General features: G+C 48.3%; 1 protein-coding gene across 1 annotated transcript; it reads right to left on the reverse strand.

Moving 5' to 3' along the window:
- Positions 1–7,462: 7,462 nt before the first annotated feature.
- Positions 7,463–10,157, reverse strand: LOC135316357 (adenosine 5'-monophosphoramidase HINT1-like). Its single transcript, XM_064469558.1, is given in 4 exon segments — positions 7,463–7,772; positions 8,611–8,715; positions 9,816–9,845; positions 9,847–10,157. Coding segments are annotated over 4 exon segments (450 nt in total). The 5' UTR covers positions 9,997–10,157; the 3' UTR covers positions 7,463–7,607.
- Positions 10,158–19,893: the final 9,736 nt, after the last annotated feature.

The raw sequence follows: 19,893 nt of genomic DNA on the forward strand, positions 1-19,893 counted from the left end.
CAGGAGCAACTGTGCTTCAGTACCAACCACTTCTGAAGCAGCTCGGACCCCTTCATATGCTGCCAATATCTCTTTTTCAGTTGGAGTATAGCGGGCTTCGGACCCTCTGTATCCCCGACTCCAAAACCCTAGGGGTCGACCTCGGGTCTCCCCTGGTGCCTTCTGCCAGAGGCTCCAGGTAGGGCCATTCTCCCCAGCTGCGGTGTAGAGCACATTTTTAATATCTTGTCCTGCCCGGACTGGCCCAAGAGCTACTGCATGAACTATTTCCCGTTTAATCTGTTCAAAGGCTTGTCGTTGCTCAGGGCCCCATTTGAAATCATTCTTTTTCCGGGTCACTTGATGGAGGGGGCTTACGATCAGGCTGTAGTGTGGAATATGCATTCTCCAAAAACCCACAACGCCCAAGAAAGCTTGTGTTTCCTTTTTGCTGGTTGGTGGAGACATGGCTGTTATTTTGTTGATCACATCCATGGGGATCTGACGACGACCATCTTGCCATTTTATTCCCAAGAACTGGATTTCTCGTGCAGGTCCCTTAACTTTACTTTGTTTTATGGCGAAACCAGCTTTCAGGAGGATTTGAACTATTTCCTTCCCTTTCTCAAAAACTTCTTCTGCTGTATTGCCCCACACGATGATGTCATCAATGTATTGTAGGTGTTCGGGAGCTCCACCTTGTTCCAAAGCATTATGGATCAGTCCATGGCAAATGGTAGGGCTGTGTTTCCACCCCTGGGGCAGTCGATTCCAGGTGTACTGGACCCCCCTCCAAGTAAAAGCAAACTGTGGCCTGCACTCTGCTGCCAGAGGGACTGAGAAGAATGCATTAGCAGTATCAATTGTGGCATACCACTTGGCTGCCTTGGACTCCAGTTCATATTGAAGTTCTAGCATGTCTGGCACAGCAGCACTCAACGGTGGAGTGACTTCATTCAGGCCACAATAGTCTACCGTTAGCCTCCACTCTCCATTAGACTTCCGGACTGGCCATATGGGACTGTTAAAGGGTGAGTGGGTTTTACTGATGACTCCTTGGCTCTCCAGTCGACGAATGAGCCCGTGGATAGGGATCAGAGAGTCTCTGTTAGTGCGATATTGCCGTCGGTGCACTGTTGTGGTGGCGATCGGCACCTGTTGTTCTTTGACCTTCAGCAACCCCACAACAGAAGGGTCCTTCGAGAGGCCAGGCAAAGTAGCCAGCTGTTTAATTTCCGCCGTCTCCAAGGCGGCTACACCAAAAGCCCACTTGTAACCTTTTGGGTCCTTGAAATACCCTCTCCTGAGATAGTCTATGCCAAGGATGCACGGAGCCTCGGGGCCAGTCACAATGGGGTGCTTCTGCCACTCATTGCCAGTTAGGCTCACTTCAGCCTCCAATACAGTTAGCTCTTGGGATCCCCCCGTCACTCCAGCAATGCTGATGGGTTCTGCCCCTATATAGTTTGATGGCATTAAGGTACACTGTGCACCGGTGTCCACTAAAGCTCTATATTCCTGTGGGTCGGACGTGCCAGGCCATCGGATCCACACAGTCCAGTAAACCCGGTTATCCCTTTCCTCCACCTGGCTGGAGGCAGGGCCCCCCTAGTCCTGATCGTAGTATTCATCACTCACTTCCGGTAGATATGAATCACGGGTGTCTCTGTTAAGATCAGTCAGGCCATCAGCACTTCTGCTCCTCTGTCTGGAGAATTGCTTACGGGAAACTGGGGCAGCAGCTCTCCTGGAGAAACTTCCCTGAGTAATTGTTCTCCCTTGCAGCTCACGTACCCGCGCCTCTAAGGCTGAGGTAGGTTTTCCATCCCACTTCTTCATGTCCTCTCCGTGATCACGCAGGTAAAACCATAGGGTGCCCCGTCGTGTGTATCCCTTCTCTTGAGCCAAGGGACGATTACTCCTAATGGCTGAGATACTGGTCCGTACTGGTGGGGAGTAGGACATATCTTCTTTGAGTTGCTGGAACTCTCGGGACAGTTTCTCAACAGCAGAGACGAGCGAGGAAGAGAGATTCGCTTCATATTCCCGGAGTCTATCAATCAACTCAGCCACCGTTGGTGTCTCGTCATCTTTCCAGGACATCACTGCCAATGAGTTTGCATACGAGGATGGTGCGCTCCGTACAAACTTCCGCCACATGGGTCGTGTGCACTCAGCTTCATCTGGATCTTTGGAGGACCGTTGATCGTCCAGGTCACCATAAACCACCTCAAGCACGGCTAATTCCCTTAGATGCTGAACGCCTTTCTCCATGGTCGTCCATTTTCCTAGGCGAAATACAATATCTTCTTTGAAGGGATACCTCTCTCTCACCGCGGCCAGGAGCCGCCTCCAGAGGCTGAGGGCTTGTGTTCCTTTTCCAATTGCTTTATCAATGCCCCCTTCCCTAGAGAGGGATCCCAGTTGTTTGGCTTCCTTCCCCTCTAATTCCAAACTACTGGCCCCATTATCCCAGCATCGGAGCAGCCAGGTGATAACGTGCTCACCTGAATGACGCCCGAAATCTTTCCGTATATCCCGCAACTCACTCAAGGATAGAGATCGGGTAGTTTCCGTTTCTTGTACACATGGTTCCTCCTCCTCCTCCTCTTCTCGTGATGGCCCTGGTTCATCGTAATCTCTTTCTAAACGAGTTGACTTTCTCTTCCATGATTTCTTCTTGCGTATAGGGGCGACTGATACTGGCACAGGTTGGTCCTCTGGTTCAGCTGCAACGCTTGGCACTGGGGTTTGAGTAGCTGCAGTGCCTGTCGTGGGGGTTTGAGTGGCCGCCGTGCTCATCACCGGGGTTGGAGCAGCTGCAGTATCTGTCGCAACGGGTTGGGTGGCCGCAGTGCTTGTCACCGGGGTTGGAGTAGCTGCAGTCTCTGTCGCGGCGGGTTGGGTGGCCGCAGTGTTTGTCACCGGGGTTGGAGTAGCTGCAGTATCTGTCGCGGCGGGTTGGGTGGCCGCAGTGTTTGTCACCGGGGTTGGAGTAGCTGCAGTGTCTGTCGCGGCGGGTTGGGTGGCCGCAGTGTTTGTCACCGGGGTTGGAGTAACTGCAGTCTCTGTCGCGGCGGGTTGGGTGGCCGCAGTGCTCATCACCGGGGTTGGAGTAGCTGCAGTCTCTGTCACGGCGGTTTGGGTGGCCGCAGTGCTTGTCGCTGGGGTTGGAGTAGTTCCCTTCTCTTTCCCTTGGGGGTACTGAATAGTGTTAAATAGGGCTCGATAGGCATAAGCCAGACCCCAGCACATGGCAGTGATCTGTATGTCTCTGGAATTGCCAGGGTGACAACATATTTCCTCCAAATGTTCTACTAATTTTTCAGGATTCTGCACTTGTTCAGGGGTGAAGTCCCACACCACAGGGGGTGCCCACCGTCTTAGGCATTTGCCCATACTTTCCCACATACCCTGCCACGCATAGCTATCAAGCCTTGGGACAGATCTCTGGATTATATTCTTAACTTGCTTACTAACCTTAGACAGATCTGATACCACTTGCCAAAGCAATATCAACAGATGTATCTTAACTACACAAGGATGTTCAAGATACTGAAAAGTTGTTGTAATGAGGGAGGAGACATTACATAAGATATTAGCTACGGTGCCATTCTGTATTTCCTCCATAAAAAACTCCTCAGAGGAGGAGGTATAATTGCTAATTGCCTCCATGAGGTGGTAGCTGTAGTACAGTAACGGCTTCCATGCAAAACCTAAATAACTGATAACAGTCAAGGCCAGTGTTTTAATAACAAGTCTCCTAGGCAAAATATCTCTAATCACTGCAGAGCACAGCCAGCTGACAGAACCAACAGCAAGTTTTAACATGTACTTTACAATCAGCATGGTAAAGACTGGAGAAGCTAATACTGCAAGCAGATTAATCAATGCTGTGACCAGCAACTGTTATTATCTCAAACCCTTCTCGCCCCACGTTGGGCGCCAAAAATAGACTGTCGTGGTTCAGCCTCAGCTGGCAACTGAACACCACGCAGCCGCTCGCTCACACACCCCCCCCCCACCCCTGTGGGATGGGGAAGAGAATCGGACGAGCAAAAGAACTTGTGGGTTGAGATAAGCACAGTTTAATAACTACAACAGAATGATGATGATAAATGATTATGATAATAATGACAGTAATGTTAATATAATAAAAGGGGGAAGGAAGGAAAGGGAAAACAGGGAACAAAAACGCAGAAACACGAACGATACAACCGCTCACCACCCGCCGACCGACGCTGCCCGTCCCCGAGCCGCGATTGCTCCCTCCCTCTCCCGGCCAGCCCCTCCCAGGTAACATACTGGGCATGACGTTACATGATATGGAATATCCCTTTGGTCAGTTTGAATCCACTCTCTTAGCTGTGCCCCCTCCCCTCCCGGCTTCTTGTGCACCCAGCAGAGCATGGGAGGCTAGACATGTCCTTGACTAGTATCAGCGCTGCCCAGCAACAGCCTAAACATCTGTGTGTTATCTCAACAGGTTTTTTTCCATGCTAATTTCAAAGCATAGCACTATACCAGCTAGAGTGAAGAAAATTAACTCTATCCCAGCTGAAACCATGACAGTGACACACCTCCGTTTGTGAATTCTTTATAGTCTTGAATCTTGACTGCAGTGAAGGTGGTCAGCAACACCTGGTAAGGTCCATTCCGCTTCTCTCCCAGTGGATTACCTTGTCGGACAAAGCTGCTTCTGTCCGTGAACCAGGAATCTTGTGCATCTTCCAGAGGTGGTTCTTTCAAATCTGGTCTGTCATTCCCAAAAAGGTCCTGAGTTCTTTTACCGTCTGAGGGAGGGGGTTCTGCAGATGGCTTCTTTTCGTTCTGTTCCTAATTCCCGTTGTCCCTCAGATATTTCATATACAAGGTAGGTTACTTGTTGCCGCACCATCTGAGCTTTCTGTTGAGAGACTCGATACCCATTTAGTCCCAAAAAGTTCAACAAACTGATAGTCCGTTGTATACAATCAGGTTTTGTTTCAGTTGCTATTAATAAGTCATCCACATACTGTAAAAGGACTCTCTCCAGGGAGGGAGGATCCCACATTTCAAGCTCTCGTGCTAATTGTTTTCCAAAGATTGTTGGACTATTTTTTAAAACCTTGGGGTAACACTGTCCAGGTAAGCTGGGTTTTCCTACCAGTGGTAGGACTTTCCCATTCAAATGCAAATAAATTTTTCCTTTCTTTGGCTAAAGGCAAACAGAAGAATGCGTCTTTTAAATCTAATACTGTAAACCATACTTGATTATCCCGTAATTTAGTAATTAAGGTATAAGGATTAGCTACCATAGGGTGTAGGTCCTTAATAATTTTGTTCACTTCTCTTAAATCTTGTACTACCGGGTAAGTTCCATCTGGCTTTTTTTTACTGGTAATATAGGGGTATTATATTCTGATTCACATTCTATTAATAGCCAGTGCTGTAAAAAATTAATAATTGGTCCTTCTATTCCCTTCCGGTCTTCTAACTTCTTTTTTCCAATGTCCTTCCTCCTGACAATACACACACTCATTCTTTCCCAGTCCCCCTCTATTTCCAAAGGGCCTTCCCCTTCCTCGTCCTCCAAATCCTCCTCTGTTTACCGTTCCTCTCTGTTCCAAGGCTGCCACCGTAGCTGTTGCCGTCGCTTTCGTCAATTTTCCTCTCTCCACATTCTCCCAATCCCTCTAAACTTTCCATGTTCCCTTTTATTATTTATCTGCTCCTTCTCTAATGCCAACACCAAAGGATCCCACGGGGGAATATTTAAACCACACTCCTTCTGCCACTCAGGGTGGTCTCTTAATTCAAAGAGCATGTCTGCATACATTACCTCATCCCATTTTCCCCCCTCTCCTTAAAAATAACATTAACTGTAACAAGGTGTTATAATTTAAAGTTCTGTTAAAAGGCCACTTTTCCTCATCATCCAATTTATACAGTGGCCACCACTGACTGCAATATTTTATTAAAGTTTTCCTGTTCACGACCCCTCCTGGGGGGTCCCCCCATCTCTTTCCAACGTGCTAGGATACATCCTAGGGGGCTTTTCTTTGGAATTTCACTGCTCTGATTCTCCCCCATTCAGTTTTCTTTTTTACGAGGCACACAAGATTTCAATGTGTACATAGATAGCACAATATTGGTCCATAATAAATTTAACAATCACCTCGTTCCGGTCATACCCCTCACGGGATAGCGGAGCCAAGGGTCAGAACTCCACGCTCGCTTTGCAGCTATGCTGCGTCTCAGTCACTCATTCATTCACCAGGCACACCAGAGTTAACTCGGCTCATTCATACTTAGTTAGAAACGTCACAATGTCTGACGGGTATATCCAAATTCGATGTCAACAAGCCAGTATCCAAGTTCAGCATCAATAAATCCGTACCACCAGAAGTACAAAACTTATGCAGGTTACATAAGCGTACCAATACCAGAAAGCACTTTACTGCAAAAGTACGAAGCCTAACCCACGCCCGTACCCACGTACTAAATATATCACCAGGCACTGACTTACCACCGGGTCAGTACAGCTTTTGGGGCTCAAGCTTACTTCTGGGCTCACCTACCCCGAGGCACGTAGGCACTAGTAACCCTGTACTGCCGCCCCGCGTGAGATGTCTCTACATGATTTACGGGTCTTTACCCTTGGCTAGCCTTACCCTGTAAAAAATGTTTCGATACCACCTTTCCAGAAGATGGTCCTTGTCTGTTCCCACAGTGATTCGGATGAAGCAAGGAGTCCCTCCGGAAAGATCCCGGGGGTACCCTAAGGAGTCCCCTTTCTCAGCAGATCCTGCAACCAAGCAGAGGGTCCCATCTGGGTCGCCAAATTGATGCAGGTACTCTTTATTGCAGCGCTGGATGCACAGAGGATCACTCCTCCTAATGTGCGTGCCCGCGCAGGGTTAGTTGCGTAACTTATACAAGCTTTACATACATATCAATTAGTTTTCCAAGAAGGTATACATATTCATTAATATCCCAATAACTCATTATCATATACAAATGTATATCCTTCCTCCGGAGACACCATCAGGCATGTGCAAAGTACTCCTCCTCACCGTGTCTGCTAGCTAACTTCTGCTTTTGCGCAAACTCAGTTCTGAGATCACGTATATACTGTCCTTGAGGGATAGTCTGTCCTGGTTTAGTGTTTCCTCTGCAGTTCCTTATATATATGGTTCTCTACATCTGCTTTTTTCTAAGGTCAAATGTCGTCATCGTAAATTTGTTTAGGTGCTTCTTGTCTTGAAGCCTTTCTGACTCCCCCAAAGCAACAAGTTTTAGTCACAACAGTTCTAACTCTATCACTACAAGACGCAGGAGACTGCTAAGCGGTTCCAGCATCACGCTTCATGTGACTGGGCAAATCACTGTCTGCCTATAGAACACTGTTAACAGACTGAAACATTCCACATACATACACTCCGGCGAGACGCCATTTTAACTTGCAGAACTGTTTCCCTCAGTAAGACGCACAAGACAGAGGTGATATCCCCATGCTAAATCTTTATTGTGCAACTGCTGCTCAAAGCTTCCGTTATCTTCCACAGACACACGTCACAAAAAATTAGACATCAACAGACATCAGTGGCGATTTGAACACACGCAGCAACTCTTGTGGTGCAAAAATCTTAGCCAGGCGGCCAGCCCAACTGACAGCCACCCAGAATACGTAGATGTACGTGACAGACAGACCGCCCACCCTCACGCCCTTCATCCACAACTGTCCGGAATCCGTTGGTCAGGCCCAGGTGAGCAGCACGCTTCTTGCCAACAATCATTAAATGCCCAAGGCGCTGGAGAAGGAAGCACAAAACCATAAATAAACAAAATAAAAAGCCACACACAAAGAGGGGAGAGGGCAGTTAGGGAAGGAATGAGAGCAGAGAACCACCACCCAGAGAAACCAGTCAGCCAATTCCTAGCAATTCGACCACTGCGCTTCAAGTTACTGTCTGTCTGCCTGCAACCAACATTTTCCAAGCAAAGCTACAAAGACCAATTATGCATGCTATAAGGGGGGGGGGGGGGGAGGGAATAAAACAAACAAAAAAAAACCACCCCAGCTATGCAATTTTTTTCAAGCTAGACAGTAACAGACTACAAAACAGCCACAAAAGCCAAGTTTGTTTCCGGGTTAAAGCCCCCATTATATCTTCAGGCAACATAAGCCATCCTGGTGGAAAATAAGCTTTAGCCTGCCTTTTGCGTGGGTTTACAAAGTCTTTGAACTTGACTTTTATAGCTAAAAGTGAACCACCCAGCACCTCTTAAACAGCTTTGCCCCTCCTCACCCCTGACCTGCCAAAATCCCCAAGCCCTCTTTCTCTGTATTAGAAGAAGTACTACTACCCTTACTCTAAACCACAACAGTAGGCATCAGACTGCGCTCCAAAACAACACTGTGTTTTGCACCAGAAGTACATACCCAGGGACGAGCATTGCTTTAGATCACTACTTTCAGTCAAAAGGCTCAATTCCATTACAAGCTAGAGGCAAAGGATTATAGCACCAGAAAAGCCAAAGTAGCCTACTGTGCCCTATCAAGCGGAAAAGAGGGGATGGGAAAGACTACTAGACTAGGAACTAATTACAGGTACGGTTTAGCGCACAGCAAGCTTCCACGGTACTTACAGATTCACCAGAATCTTCTACTTCAGATAACATGACGATTGGCTCCTTAGGCACGACTAGGAAAAGCGTTGTAGCGTGGGGTGAAAGATCATGGAACGCAAGGCACTGGAGGAAGAGTAGACAGTTAAAACGTAATTGGCTTCAGAGAAAGGTACCTTCAGAGAAACCTACCTTCAAAAGCAGAAGACATCCCTAGCTGTTACTCTCCAGCATTTTAATAAAAACATTATACGGGATACTAACTTCAAGTTAACGTCGCACAGGCAACGGCTGCATTTTTCCCCACGGTCCAAGGAGCTCGACCTAGTTCTTAGCACGTTGTGCTGTACCAGCATCCGTGAACCTTGCAAGCATGCTGTTATCACAGTCCCACGTCACCACAGAAACAAGGCCTGGGAAGCTTCTCCAGCCTGCAGGGGGACCAGTCTCTAGACGTACCTTGGGGTTTGTTTTGGTTTTGGTTTTGGGTGGTTTTTTTAAGAAACATAAAGGGACCTGTAACTCCTTGCTTTCATAATCCAGTGTGGGGGCTCAGAACTAAAGCCTAGCACAGCAGAGGTGTGAAAGCGCTAAAATGCTATTACAAGGCACATCGAGACCTGCATTTCTCCTATGCAGAACTAACTCATTACGGTCACTACTCAGACGTTCACTCTTTACATACACACACAGAGACAGATCTGGAATCCCCGAGGAGACCGACTGCGTGTGCTTAATCTAAGGCTTCCAGACCGCCATCCTACACGAGGTAGGATCACTCCCATCCCTCGGCAGCAAACTTTGCACGACTTGCAGTGCCAAAGGGATATGACGCGGCAAACGCCTGCGCCTGCCGCCAAGTGCGTCACCGCCAGAGGCCCCCCTCTACGCGCGCGCGCACGACACGGTAGGGCTGCGAACCGAGGCGAGCCGGAAAGCACCAGGAACCCAGCGCGGGCCGCGGCAGCCGAGGGGCATGGGGGTGGGGCACCGAAGAAGCGCGATGTTTTAGGGGTGGTGCAGTAGAGAGCGCCACAACCCACAGAGGCCCCGTCCGTCCCCGCTCCCCCACCCACCCGCAGCAACGCCGCCACCCGCCCTGCCGCGCTCACGGGCACCGCGCAACGGGTCCTCGGCTCAGGGTGCCTGCGAGCGCGGGGGGAAAGGGAGGGGAGCGGGGGAAGGGAAGGGAAGAGGAACCGCGCACAGAGCAAAGCCGCGGCTACCTCCTCGTCCTCGTAGATGACGTTGGCGGGGAAGCGCCTTGCCGACGACCTTTCCGAAGACAGTAGTGGCGCCACCAGGCCGGGCAGCCCGCGCCCCAAACGATCTCGTCGGCCACGACAACGCCCGTTGTCGCCCCCGCTCTTCCTCCACTCGGCCAGGCCCTCCCTCCGCGGCGCCCATTGGGCCGCCGGATCGCCGCCGGCCGATCCCGCGTCTCGATTGGCTGTCTCGTCTGTCGATTTCACTTGTCCCCGCCCCCTTGGCGAGTCCGCCCTCGTCGACCTGGTGCTTACCGGGGCTCAGGGAGTTTGCGTGCCCTCGGGGCGCGGAGGGATCCGACCTGGGGGTGAAGGGAGAAGGCGCTGGGCGAGTCCGCGGAGGGGTCTGTGTCGTGTGGTGCTCTGACCCTGTGGGCGGGCAACGAGGTCTCAGAAGAGGCTGTCGTAGCCAGAAGCGCTATTTATTGTTATTTATTACCGCATCAAGTCCACCCCAAACGTGCTTGTGGCTTTTTGGTGCTGCTCCCTCCAGTCAACACTCCCACAAACCCGCCAAGGCAAGCGCCATGTGCTTACAATGTCAAAAACTACTATTGGCTGGCTGGAAACATATCCTGTCCCCCACGCCACTGCCCGGAACACTATCCTGGGCTTGGAAAAACAAGTCCTGTGGCGACATGGCACCCCAGAGAAAATTGAGTCAGACTACGGGATTCATTTCTGAAATAACCTCATAGACACCTGGGCCAAAGATCTCAGCATTGAGTGGGTGTATCACATCCCCTATCATGCACTAGCATCTGGGAAAATCGAAATATACAATGGACTCTTAAAAACTACACTGAGAGCAATGGGGGGGTGGAACATTTCAACATTGGGACACACATTTAGCAAAAGCCACGTGGTTAGTCAACACGAGGGGATCTGCCAATCGAGCTGGCCCTGCCCAATCAGAACCCTTACGTACTGTGGAAGGGGATAGAGTCCCTGTACTGCATGTGAAAAATATGTTGGGGAAAAGAGTCTGGGTTATTCCTGCCTCAGGCAAAAGCAAACCCATTCATAGGATTGCTTTTGCTTGAGGACCTGGGTGCACTTGGTGGGTTATGTGGGAAGATGAAGGTGTCCAGCGTGTACCTCAAGGAGATTTGATTTTGGGTGAAAACAGCCAATGAACAAAATGGACATTACACAGACATTTTACAGGGGCAGTCCATAGACTAGGGGAATGATGAATGACATCTTTATATTCTATTAAAGGATGAGAAGGTGGGTAGCGATTATTGAAATTGTATTGAATAGTATGGGACCTGAGCATGACGTAAATGGTATGGAATAATGGGTGGATACTGTAATGGTTCTAGCTGCGATAGAGTTAATTTTCTTCACTGCAGCTGGCATAGTGGTATGTTTTGGACTTAGTATGAAAACAATGTTGATAACACACCGATGTTTTACTTGTTGGTAGGTAGTGTTTTCACTAGTGAAGGAGTTTTCTAGCTTCCCATGCTCTGCCAGGTGCCCAAGAAGCCAGGAGGGGAGGGGGCACAGCTAAGAGAGCAGATTCAAACTGGCCAAAGGGATATTCCCTATCATGTAATGTCATGCCCAGTATGTTAACTGGGAGGAGCTGGCTGGGGGAGGGAGGCAGCTATCACGGCTTGGGAACCGGCAGCATCAGACAGCGGGTGGTGAGTGGTTGTATCATTTGTGGTTTTGGTTTTTATCTTTTCCCCTTTCTTATTTATTATATTGTCATTATTATTTTTATCATAATAATCATTATTGTCATTATTATTTTAATTTAGTTATTAAACTCTTCTTCTCTCAACCCACAAGTTTGGGTTTTTTTTGCTTTTGCTCTTCCGATTCTCTCCCCTGTCCCACAGGGGTAGGGGGAAGTGAGCAAGTGGTTGTGTGGTGCTTAGTTGCTGACTGGGGCTGAACCACGACAGCAATACACACAGCTAAGTTGGCAGTACATGATATTTAGAGAGCTCCAAAAAGCCTAACAAAACTTTGGTCATCTGCCTAACTTTATTTTTACTGCAGAAGATGGTGATTTAACACTGGTTTTCTGTCTGTTATTTCTTCCTTCCTTCCTGATCATTTTATCCTCTACATTCAGTTCCTTCCCTACATTCATTCTTCAGAAAAGTAAGAAATAATGAAGACAACATTTCTGCAAATAACATGGTCACATAATTAGAAATCAATAGCTTATTCACCTGCACGTATGCCAACCAGAAAATATTTGCATATCGTTTATTTTTATCTTAATAGAACTGACAGTTCACATAAAATATCATTTGGAGCATTCATACAGTGTATGAATATATGAATGCTTCAAGTATCTCTCTGTGAGGCGTTTGAAGTGCTATTACTTATTTGTCTTCTGATATTTAGAACAATAGAATTTCTAACATTATTCAGAAAGACTTCTAAACTTGCTATCATCATTTACTAATCTCAAGAGAAATACTTCAAGGTCTACAAGTGACAACCATTCTTAGAAAGCAGGCATGATTTTGTATTTAGCAAACTACAGAAAAAGCTTTTAATATTGCACAATTTTGTAGATATAAAAATGCATGTATGCATTTAATATAGCACACTGCATTCAATTAAGTATGTTGCACATTAAATCAAGTGGAACAAATTGCTAGTACAGTAATTTTATATTAAATATAAATCATTTCTAGTTATAATTTTTAGAAAATCTTGACTACATTTTTCATTTCATTTAGAAAATATTGACTACATTTTCTATACATTATAATCAAGAAAACCAAAGTATGTACATTTTTTGTAAAAACAGATTTGGAATGTATGCTCTCTAACGAAATAAAGAAATTCCTCTGGTAATTGAAAATTATAAAGCAGTGTTGTGGTTTAGCCCCAGTCAGCAACCAAGCACCACGCAGCCACTCGCCCACTCCCCCCTGGTGGGACGGGGGAGAGAATCGGAAGAGTAAAAGTGAGGCAACTCATGGTTTGAGATAAAGACAGTTTAATAGGCAAAGCAAAAGCTGCGCACGGAAGCAAAGCAAAACAGGGAATTAATTCACTACTTCCCATGGGCAGGCAGGTGTTCAGCCATCTCCAGGAAAGCAGGGCTCCATCATGTGTAATGGTTACTTGGGAAGACAAACACCATCACTCCCACTGTCCCCCCTTCCTTCTTCTTCCCCCAGCTTTATATACTGAGCATGACGTCATATGGCATGGAATATCTCGTTGATCAGTTTGGGTCAGCTGTCTTGGCTGTGTCCCCTCCCAGCTTCTTGTGCACCCAGCAGAGCACGGGGACCTGAAAAAAGTCCTTGACTAGTGTAAGCACTACTTAGCAACAACTAAAACATCTCCACATTATCACCACTGTTTCCAGCACAAATGCAAAACATACAGGCTATTATGAAGAAAATGAACTCTACCCCAGCTGAAACCAGGACAAGCAAATATAGGCATAAAGCATAATGCCAGAGGTATTGACAATTATAAAGATGAGGTGTCATGTGACTGCGAGGCATGTTAGTGGAATTGTAAAACCAACGAGGAAGGTATCAATTTTATCAGTTGTATCAATTTTAAGTTCTCCACAGCAGAGGCAATCTTTTTCTTGTTGTGGTGGGTTGATCCTGGCTGGACACCAGCTGTCCACCAAAGCCACTCTATCACTCCCCCTCCTCAACTCTACAGGGGAGAGAAAATAAAACAAAAGTGTCATGGGATGAGATAAGGATGGGGAGAGATCATTCACTGATTACCATCATGGGAAAAAAACAGACTCGACTTGGGGAAATTAGCTTAATTTATTAACAATCAAATCAGAGTAGGGGTATGGGAAATAAAACCAAATCTTAAAACACTCTTTCCCCCCACCCCTCCCTTCTTCCCGGGCTTAACTTTACTCCCAATTTTCTCTACCACCTCCCCGAGTGGCACAGGGGGACAGGGAACAGGGGTTGCAGTCAGTTCAGTACACATTATCTATGCCACTCCTTCCTCCTCAGGGGGAGGGACTCCTCACACTCTTCCCCTGCTCCAGTGCTGGGTCCCTCCCATGGGAGACAGTCCTCCACGAACTGCTCCAGCATGGGTCCTTTCCATGGAGTTCAGTCCTTCAGGAACAGACTGCTTCAGCGTGAATCCCTGTGGGGTCACAAGTCCTGCCAGCAAACCTGCTCCAGTGTGGGCTTCCCATGGGGTCAGATTCCTTCAGGCACATCCACCTGTTCTGGAGTGGGGTCCTCCATGGCAGGTGGATATCTGCTCCACCAATAACCTCCATGGGCTGCAGGAGGACAACCTGCCTCACCACGGTCTTCACCACAGGCTGCAGGGGAATCTGTGCCCCAGCACCTGGAGCACCTCCTTCTGCTCCTTCACTGACCTTAGCATCTGCATAGTTGTTCCTCTCATATATCCTTACTCTAATCTCCAGCTGCAATTGCGCAGGTTTCTTTTGTTTCCCCCTTCTCAAATATGTTATCACAGAGGCACCACCAACATTGGCTCAGCCTTGGCCAGTGGCGGGTCCATCTTGGAGCTGGCTGGTACTGGCTTTACCAGACACAGGGGAAGCTTCTAGGAGCTTCTCACAGAATCCACCCCTGTAGCTCCCCCCACTACCAAAACCTTGCCACGCAAACCCAATACACTTGTTTTACATAGGACCCCTCAAAATGCCATTTTTTTAAAACACATATCTTTCATATGCTAGTAAGTTACAGATCCACAGAAACGTAGAGTTTGGAAGGGACCTCTGAAGATCATCTTGTCCAACCACCCCGCTTGAGCAGGTACACCTGGCATGGCCAGGCCCCATCATGTTGCAGTTATCTGTGTCTGTCTGCAGTTCCCAGCATAACAACATACTTTCTCCAAATATTCTACTAGTTTTTCAGGACTCTGCACTTGTTCAGGGGTGAAACTCCAAAACACTGGGGTGCCCACTGCCCTAGCTGTAGCTGTACGCTTCTACGGGAGAACTTATCTTGGGCCGCATATCTCCGGGACACAGGGCTCTACCCACCCTGGGGACAGTGATGCACAGACATCAATATGATGGATACAAAATGTCCGTTTATTTAGCTGCGTCACACGCTTATATAGCTCTTGCGCTTCCTGTTCCTGCCAATCCTATGGGAGGAGTCTATCTTTCCGTCACATCCCGTAATCTTCTGGTCGCCGATCCCTGTCTATTCCCCTACACCTAGGTATTTGCCCATGCTATCCCACATGCCCTGCCACTCGTAACTATCAAGCCTTGGGGCAGATCTCAGTTGCATGGTGTGTAGAGGGGACCTTTCCTTTGAACATCCAGCCCAGCACTGGCAGTCGGGGTGCCAGGAGCAACTGTGCCTCAGTACCAACCACTTCTGAAGCAGCTCGGACCCCTTCATATGCTGCCAATATCTCTTTTTCAGTTGGAGTAGAGCGGGCTTCGGACCCTCTGTACCCCCGACTCCAAAACCCTAGGGGTCGACCCCGGGTCTCTCCTGGTGCTTTCTGCCAGAGGCTCCACGTAGGAGCATTCTCCCCGGCTGTAGTGTAGAGCATATTTTTTATATCTTGTCCTGCCTGGACTGGCCCAAGAGCTACTGCATGAGCTATCTCCTGTTTAATCTGTTCAAAGGCTTGTCGTTGCTCAGGGCCCCATTTGAAATCATTCTTTTTCCAGGTCACTTGATAGAGAGGGCTTACGATCAGACTGTAATTTGGAATATGCATTCTCCAAATATCCACAACGCCCAAGAGAGCTTGTGTTTCTTTTTTGCTAGTTGGTGGATACATGGCTGCTATTTTGTTGATCACATCCATTGGGATCTGACGACGTCCATCTTGCCATTTGATTCCCAAGAACTGGATCTCTTGTGCGGGTCCCTTCACCTTACTTTGTTTTATGGCAAAACCAGCCTTCAGAAAGGATTGGGACTATTTTCTCTCCTTTCTAAAAAACTTCTTCTGCTGTGTTGCCCCACACAATGATGTCATCAATGTATTGAAGGTGTTCTGGAGCTTCTCCCTCTTCCAGTACAGTCTGAATCAGTCCATGGCAAATGGTAGGACTGTGTTTCCACCCCTGGGGCAGTTGATTCCAGGTGTACTGGACGCTCCTCCATGTGAAAGCAAACTGTGGCCTGCACTCTGCTGCCAGAGGGACTGAGAAGAATGCATTAGCAGTATCAGTTGTGGCATACCACTTGGCTGCCTTTGACTCCAGTTCGTATTGAAGTTCTAGCATGAATGGCACAGCAGCACTCAACGGTGGAGTGACTTCATTCAGGCCACAATAGTCTACTGTTAGCCTCCACTCTCCATTAGACTTCCAGACTGGCCATATGGGACTGTTAAAGGGTGAGTGGGTCTTACTGATGACTCCTTGGCTCCTCAGTTGGTGAATGAGCTCATGGATGGGGATCAGAGAGTCTTGGTAGGTGCGATATTGCCGCCGGTGCACTGTTGTGGTGGCGATTGGCACCTGTTGTTCCTCGACCTTCAACAACCCCACAACAGAAGGGTCCTTCGAGAGACCGGGCAAGGTAGACAGCTGTTCAGTTTCCTCCGTCTCCAAGGCAGCTACGCCAAAAGCCCACCTGTACCCTTTTGGGTCCTTGAAATACTCTCACCTGAGGTAGTCTATGCCAAGGATGCACGGAGCCTCTGGGCCAGTCACAATGGGGTGCTTCTGCCACTCATTCCCAGTTAGGCTCACTTCGGCCTCCAATACAGTTAGCTCTTGGGATCCCCCTGTCACTCCAGCAATGCTGATGGGTTCTGCCCCTATATACTTTGATGGCATTAAGGTGCACTGTGCGCCGGTGTCCACTAAAGCTTTATACTCCTGTGGGTCGGACGTGCCAGGCCATCGGATCCACACAGTCCAGTAAGCCCGGTTATCCCTTTCCTCCACCCGGCTGGAGGCAGGGCCCCTCTAGTCCTGATCATGGCAGTCACAACTCACTTCCTGTAAATGTGAATCAGGAGTCCCTCTAGTAAACGTAGAAATAAAATCAGCGCTTCTACTCCTCTGTCTGGGGGCTTGCTCACTGGAAACTGGAGCAGCAGCTTTCCTGGAAGAGCCTCCCTGAGTGACTGTTCTTCCTTGCAGTTCATGTACTTGTGCCTGTAGGGTCGAAGTAGGCTTGCCATCCCACCTCATCATGTCCTCTCTGTGGTCACGCAGGTAGAACCATAGGGTGGCCCGTGGTGCGTATCCTCTCCTTTGAGCCAATCGACGCTTATTCCTAACAGCTGAGACACTACTCTGTCGAGGTGGGGAGTAGGACATATCTTCTTTGAGTTGCTGGACCTCTTGGGATAGTTTCTCAACAGCAGAGACAAGCGAGGAAGAGATATTTGTTTCATAATCCCGGAGTCTATCAATCACCTCCACCACCATTGGTGTTTCATCATCTTTCCAGGACATTACTGCCAATGACTTTGCATGCGAAGATGGTGTGCTCCGTACAAACTTCCACCACATGGGTCGTGTGCACTCGGCTTCATCTGGATCTTTGGATGACCGTTGATCGTCCAGGTCACCATAAATCACCTCAAGCACAGCTAATTCCCTTAGATACTGGATGCCTTTCTCCATGGTTGTCCATTTTCCTGGGCAATATGTAACATCTTCTTTTAAGGGATACCTTCGTTCACTCCAGACAGTAGTCGCCTCCAGAGGCTGAGGGCTTGTGTTCTTTTTCCAATTGCTTTGTCAACGCCCCCTTCCCCAGAAAGGGATCCCAGTTGTTTGGCTTCTTTTCCCTCTAGTTCCAGGCTACTGGCTCGATTATCCCAGCATCAGAGCATCCAGATGACAATGTGCTCACCTGAATGACGGCTGAAATCTTTCTGCATATCTTGCAACTCGCTCAAGGACAGGGATCAGGTGGTCTCTATTTCATTTATGACTTCTTCCTCCTCTCCCCGTGACGGCCCTGCTTTTTCATCATCCCGTTCTACATGAGTTGACATCCGCTTCCAATATTTTGTCTTGTGTATCGGGGCGACTGATACTTGCATGGTTTGATTCTCTGAGTCAGCTCCAGTACTTGTCATGGGGGTTTGAGTAGTCACAATGCTTGTCCTGGGGGTTTGAGTGGCCACAGTGCCTGTCACTTTGCCTTTCAATCCAGAGACCTTCTCTTCCCCTTGAGAGCACTAAATACTGTTGAGCAGGGCTCGGTATGCATGGGCCAGGCCCCATCATATAGTTATCTGTGTCTGTCTGCGGTTCCCAGCGTAGCAACATACTTTCTCCAAATATTCTACTAGTTTTTCAAGACTCTGCACTTCTTCAGGGGTGAAACTCCAAAACACTGGGGGTGCCCACTGCCCTAGGTATTTGCCCATGCTATCCCAAATGCCCTGCCACTCGTAACTATCAAGCCTTGGGGCAGATCTCTGGGTGATATTCTTAAATTGCTTAGTCAAAACCAAAACAACATGCCCAGAAACTAACAATAAGTGCACCTTAACCACCCACGGATGTTCAAGATACAGAAAGGTTGTTGTAATAGAGGCTGAGACATCACAGAACAAAGTTGCAAAGATACCATTCTGTATTTCCTCCATATAAAATCTCTCAGAGGAGGAGGTATAATTGCTAATTGCCTCAACAAGGTGGTATCCAAAGTACAGTTAAGGTTTCAGCAAAAACCCCAAATACCTGATAAAGCTGAAAAGCAGTGTTTGCATAACAAATCCCATAGGCAAAACGTTACTAATCACAGCAGAACACAGCAGACTAAACAAACCAACACCAATCTTTAACACCAACTGCAAAAAGGACAACATGGTGCTGTGACCAGCAGCTGTTATTATCTCTAACCCTTGAGCCCCACATTGGGCGCCAAAAAGACTGTCGTGGTTTAGCCGGCAGCTCAGCCCCACACAGTCGCTCGCTCTCTCCCCCACTGGTGGGATGGGGGAGAGAATCAGAAGGGTAACGCTCGTGGGTTGGGATAAGAACAGTTTAATAATTAAAATTAAAAAAAAAACAACAACAAAAATGCAATGGAAAGGAAAGCAACGAGAGGCGCAAAACCTGGGGGGGGGGGGAGGGGAATGAACCGTGGAAACAAACCGCACGCGACGCAGCTGCTCACCGCCCGCCAACCCGATGCTGCACCTCCCCCAGCCACAAACTGCCCCCCTTAATATACTGGTCATGGTGTCACATGGTATGGAATGAACATCCCATTGGCCAGTCGGGGTCAGCTGCCCTGGCCGTGGCCCTGCCCCTCCCAGCCTCCCGCCTGACCTGGCAGAGCGGGGGAAGCTGGAAAGGGCCCCAACCACCACAGTGAAGAGAATTAACCCCTTCACAGCCAAAACCAGCACACTACTTCCTGAGGTCTTTCTGTTGTGGATGTGGAGAGCCACATGACTTTTTGGCCCGAAGAGTTCTTCCAGCACAAGCCATTCCAAATCAATATGCGTGTGTGTGTGCGCGTGTGGAACCCACATCACAAAGAAAAATCAACCAACTTTTCCCCTTATTTTTCACTGCCTTTGGTGATTTTGCATTTCTGTTAAGGACCTGGGGTGGTGGTAGTGGTGGTGGGAGAGATTATGGTTGTTTTTTTTTTTCTCCCCTCCACCCCTTTTTTTAACTCGCTACCTGTAGTCCTACTTCCCTTCTTTCTTTTAAAGGCACAGTAACCAACAACACCACTGTAAAGCACAAGTAAACAATGGGCAACCAGAAACAGGCAAATAATGCAAGTCAACTCTTGGCTACATGCTGGTGCCGATGTGAGGGTTTTGGCTTTTATGACGAGAAGGACTTTCCCCAGCAACCATAGTTTCCTAGGGAGGGGTAGAATCTACCTGTTGAGAAGGGGCAAGGGAATCTTTGGCAGCAGGCTAGCCAACTTGGTGAGGCGGGCTTCAAACTGAAGGATTGGGGGGCGGGGTCCACAGTGGCAATGCTAATGCCATCACATCCAACAGGGAATAAGCCAGGCCAACCAGAGCAGTAACAAAGGTGTGCATGGCTATAGTGGACCCCTGTGCACCCCTCCAGGGAAACCTGCGTGCTCAAGTACCTTTCTGAAACGCCTGTACACCA

This window comes from Phalacrocorax carbo, chromosome 19, assembly GCF_963921805.1.
Source record: "Phalacrocorax carbo chromosome 19, bPhaCar2.1, whole genome shotgun sequence".
Classification (NCBI taxonomy): domain Eukaryota; kingdom Metazoa; phylum Chordata; class Aves; order Suliformes; family Phalacrocoracidae; genus Phalacrocorax; species Phalacrocorax carbo.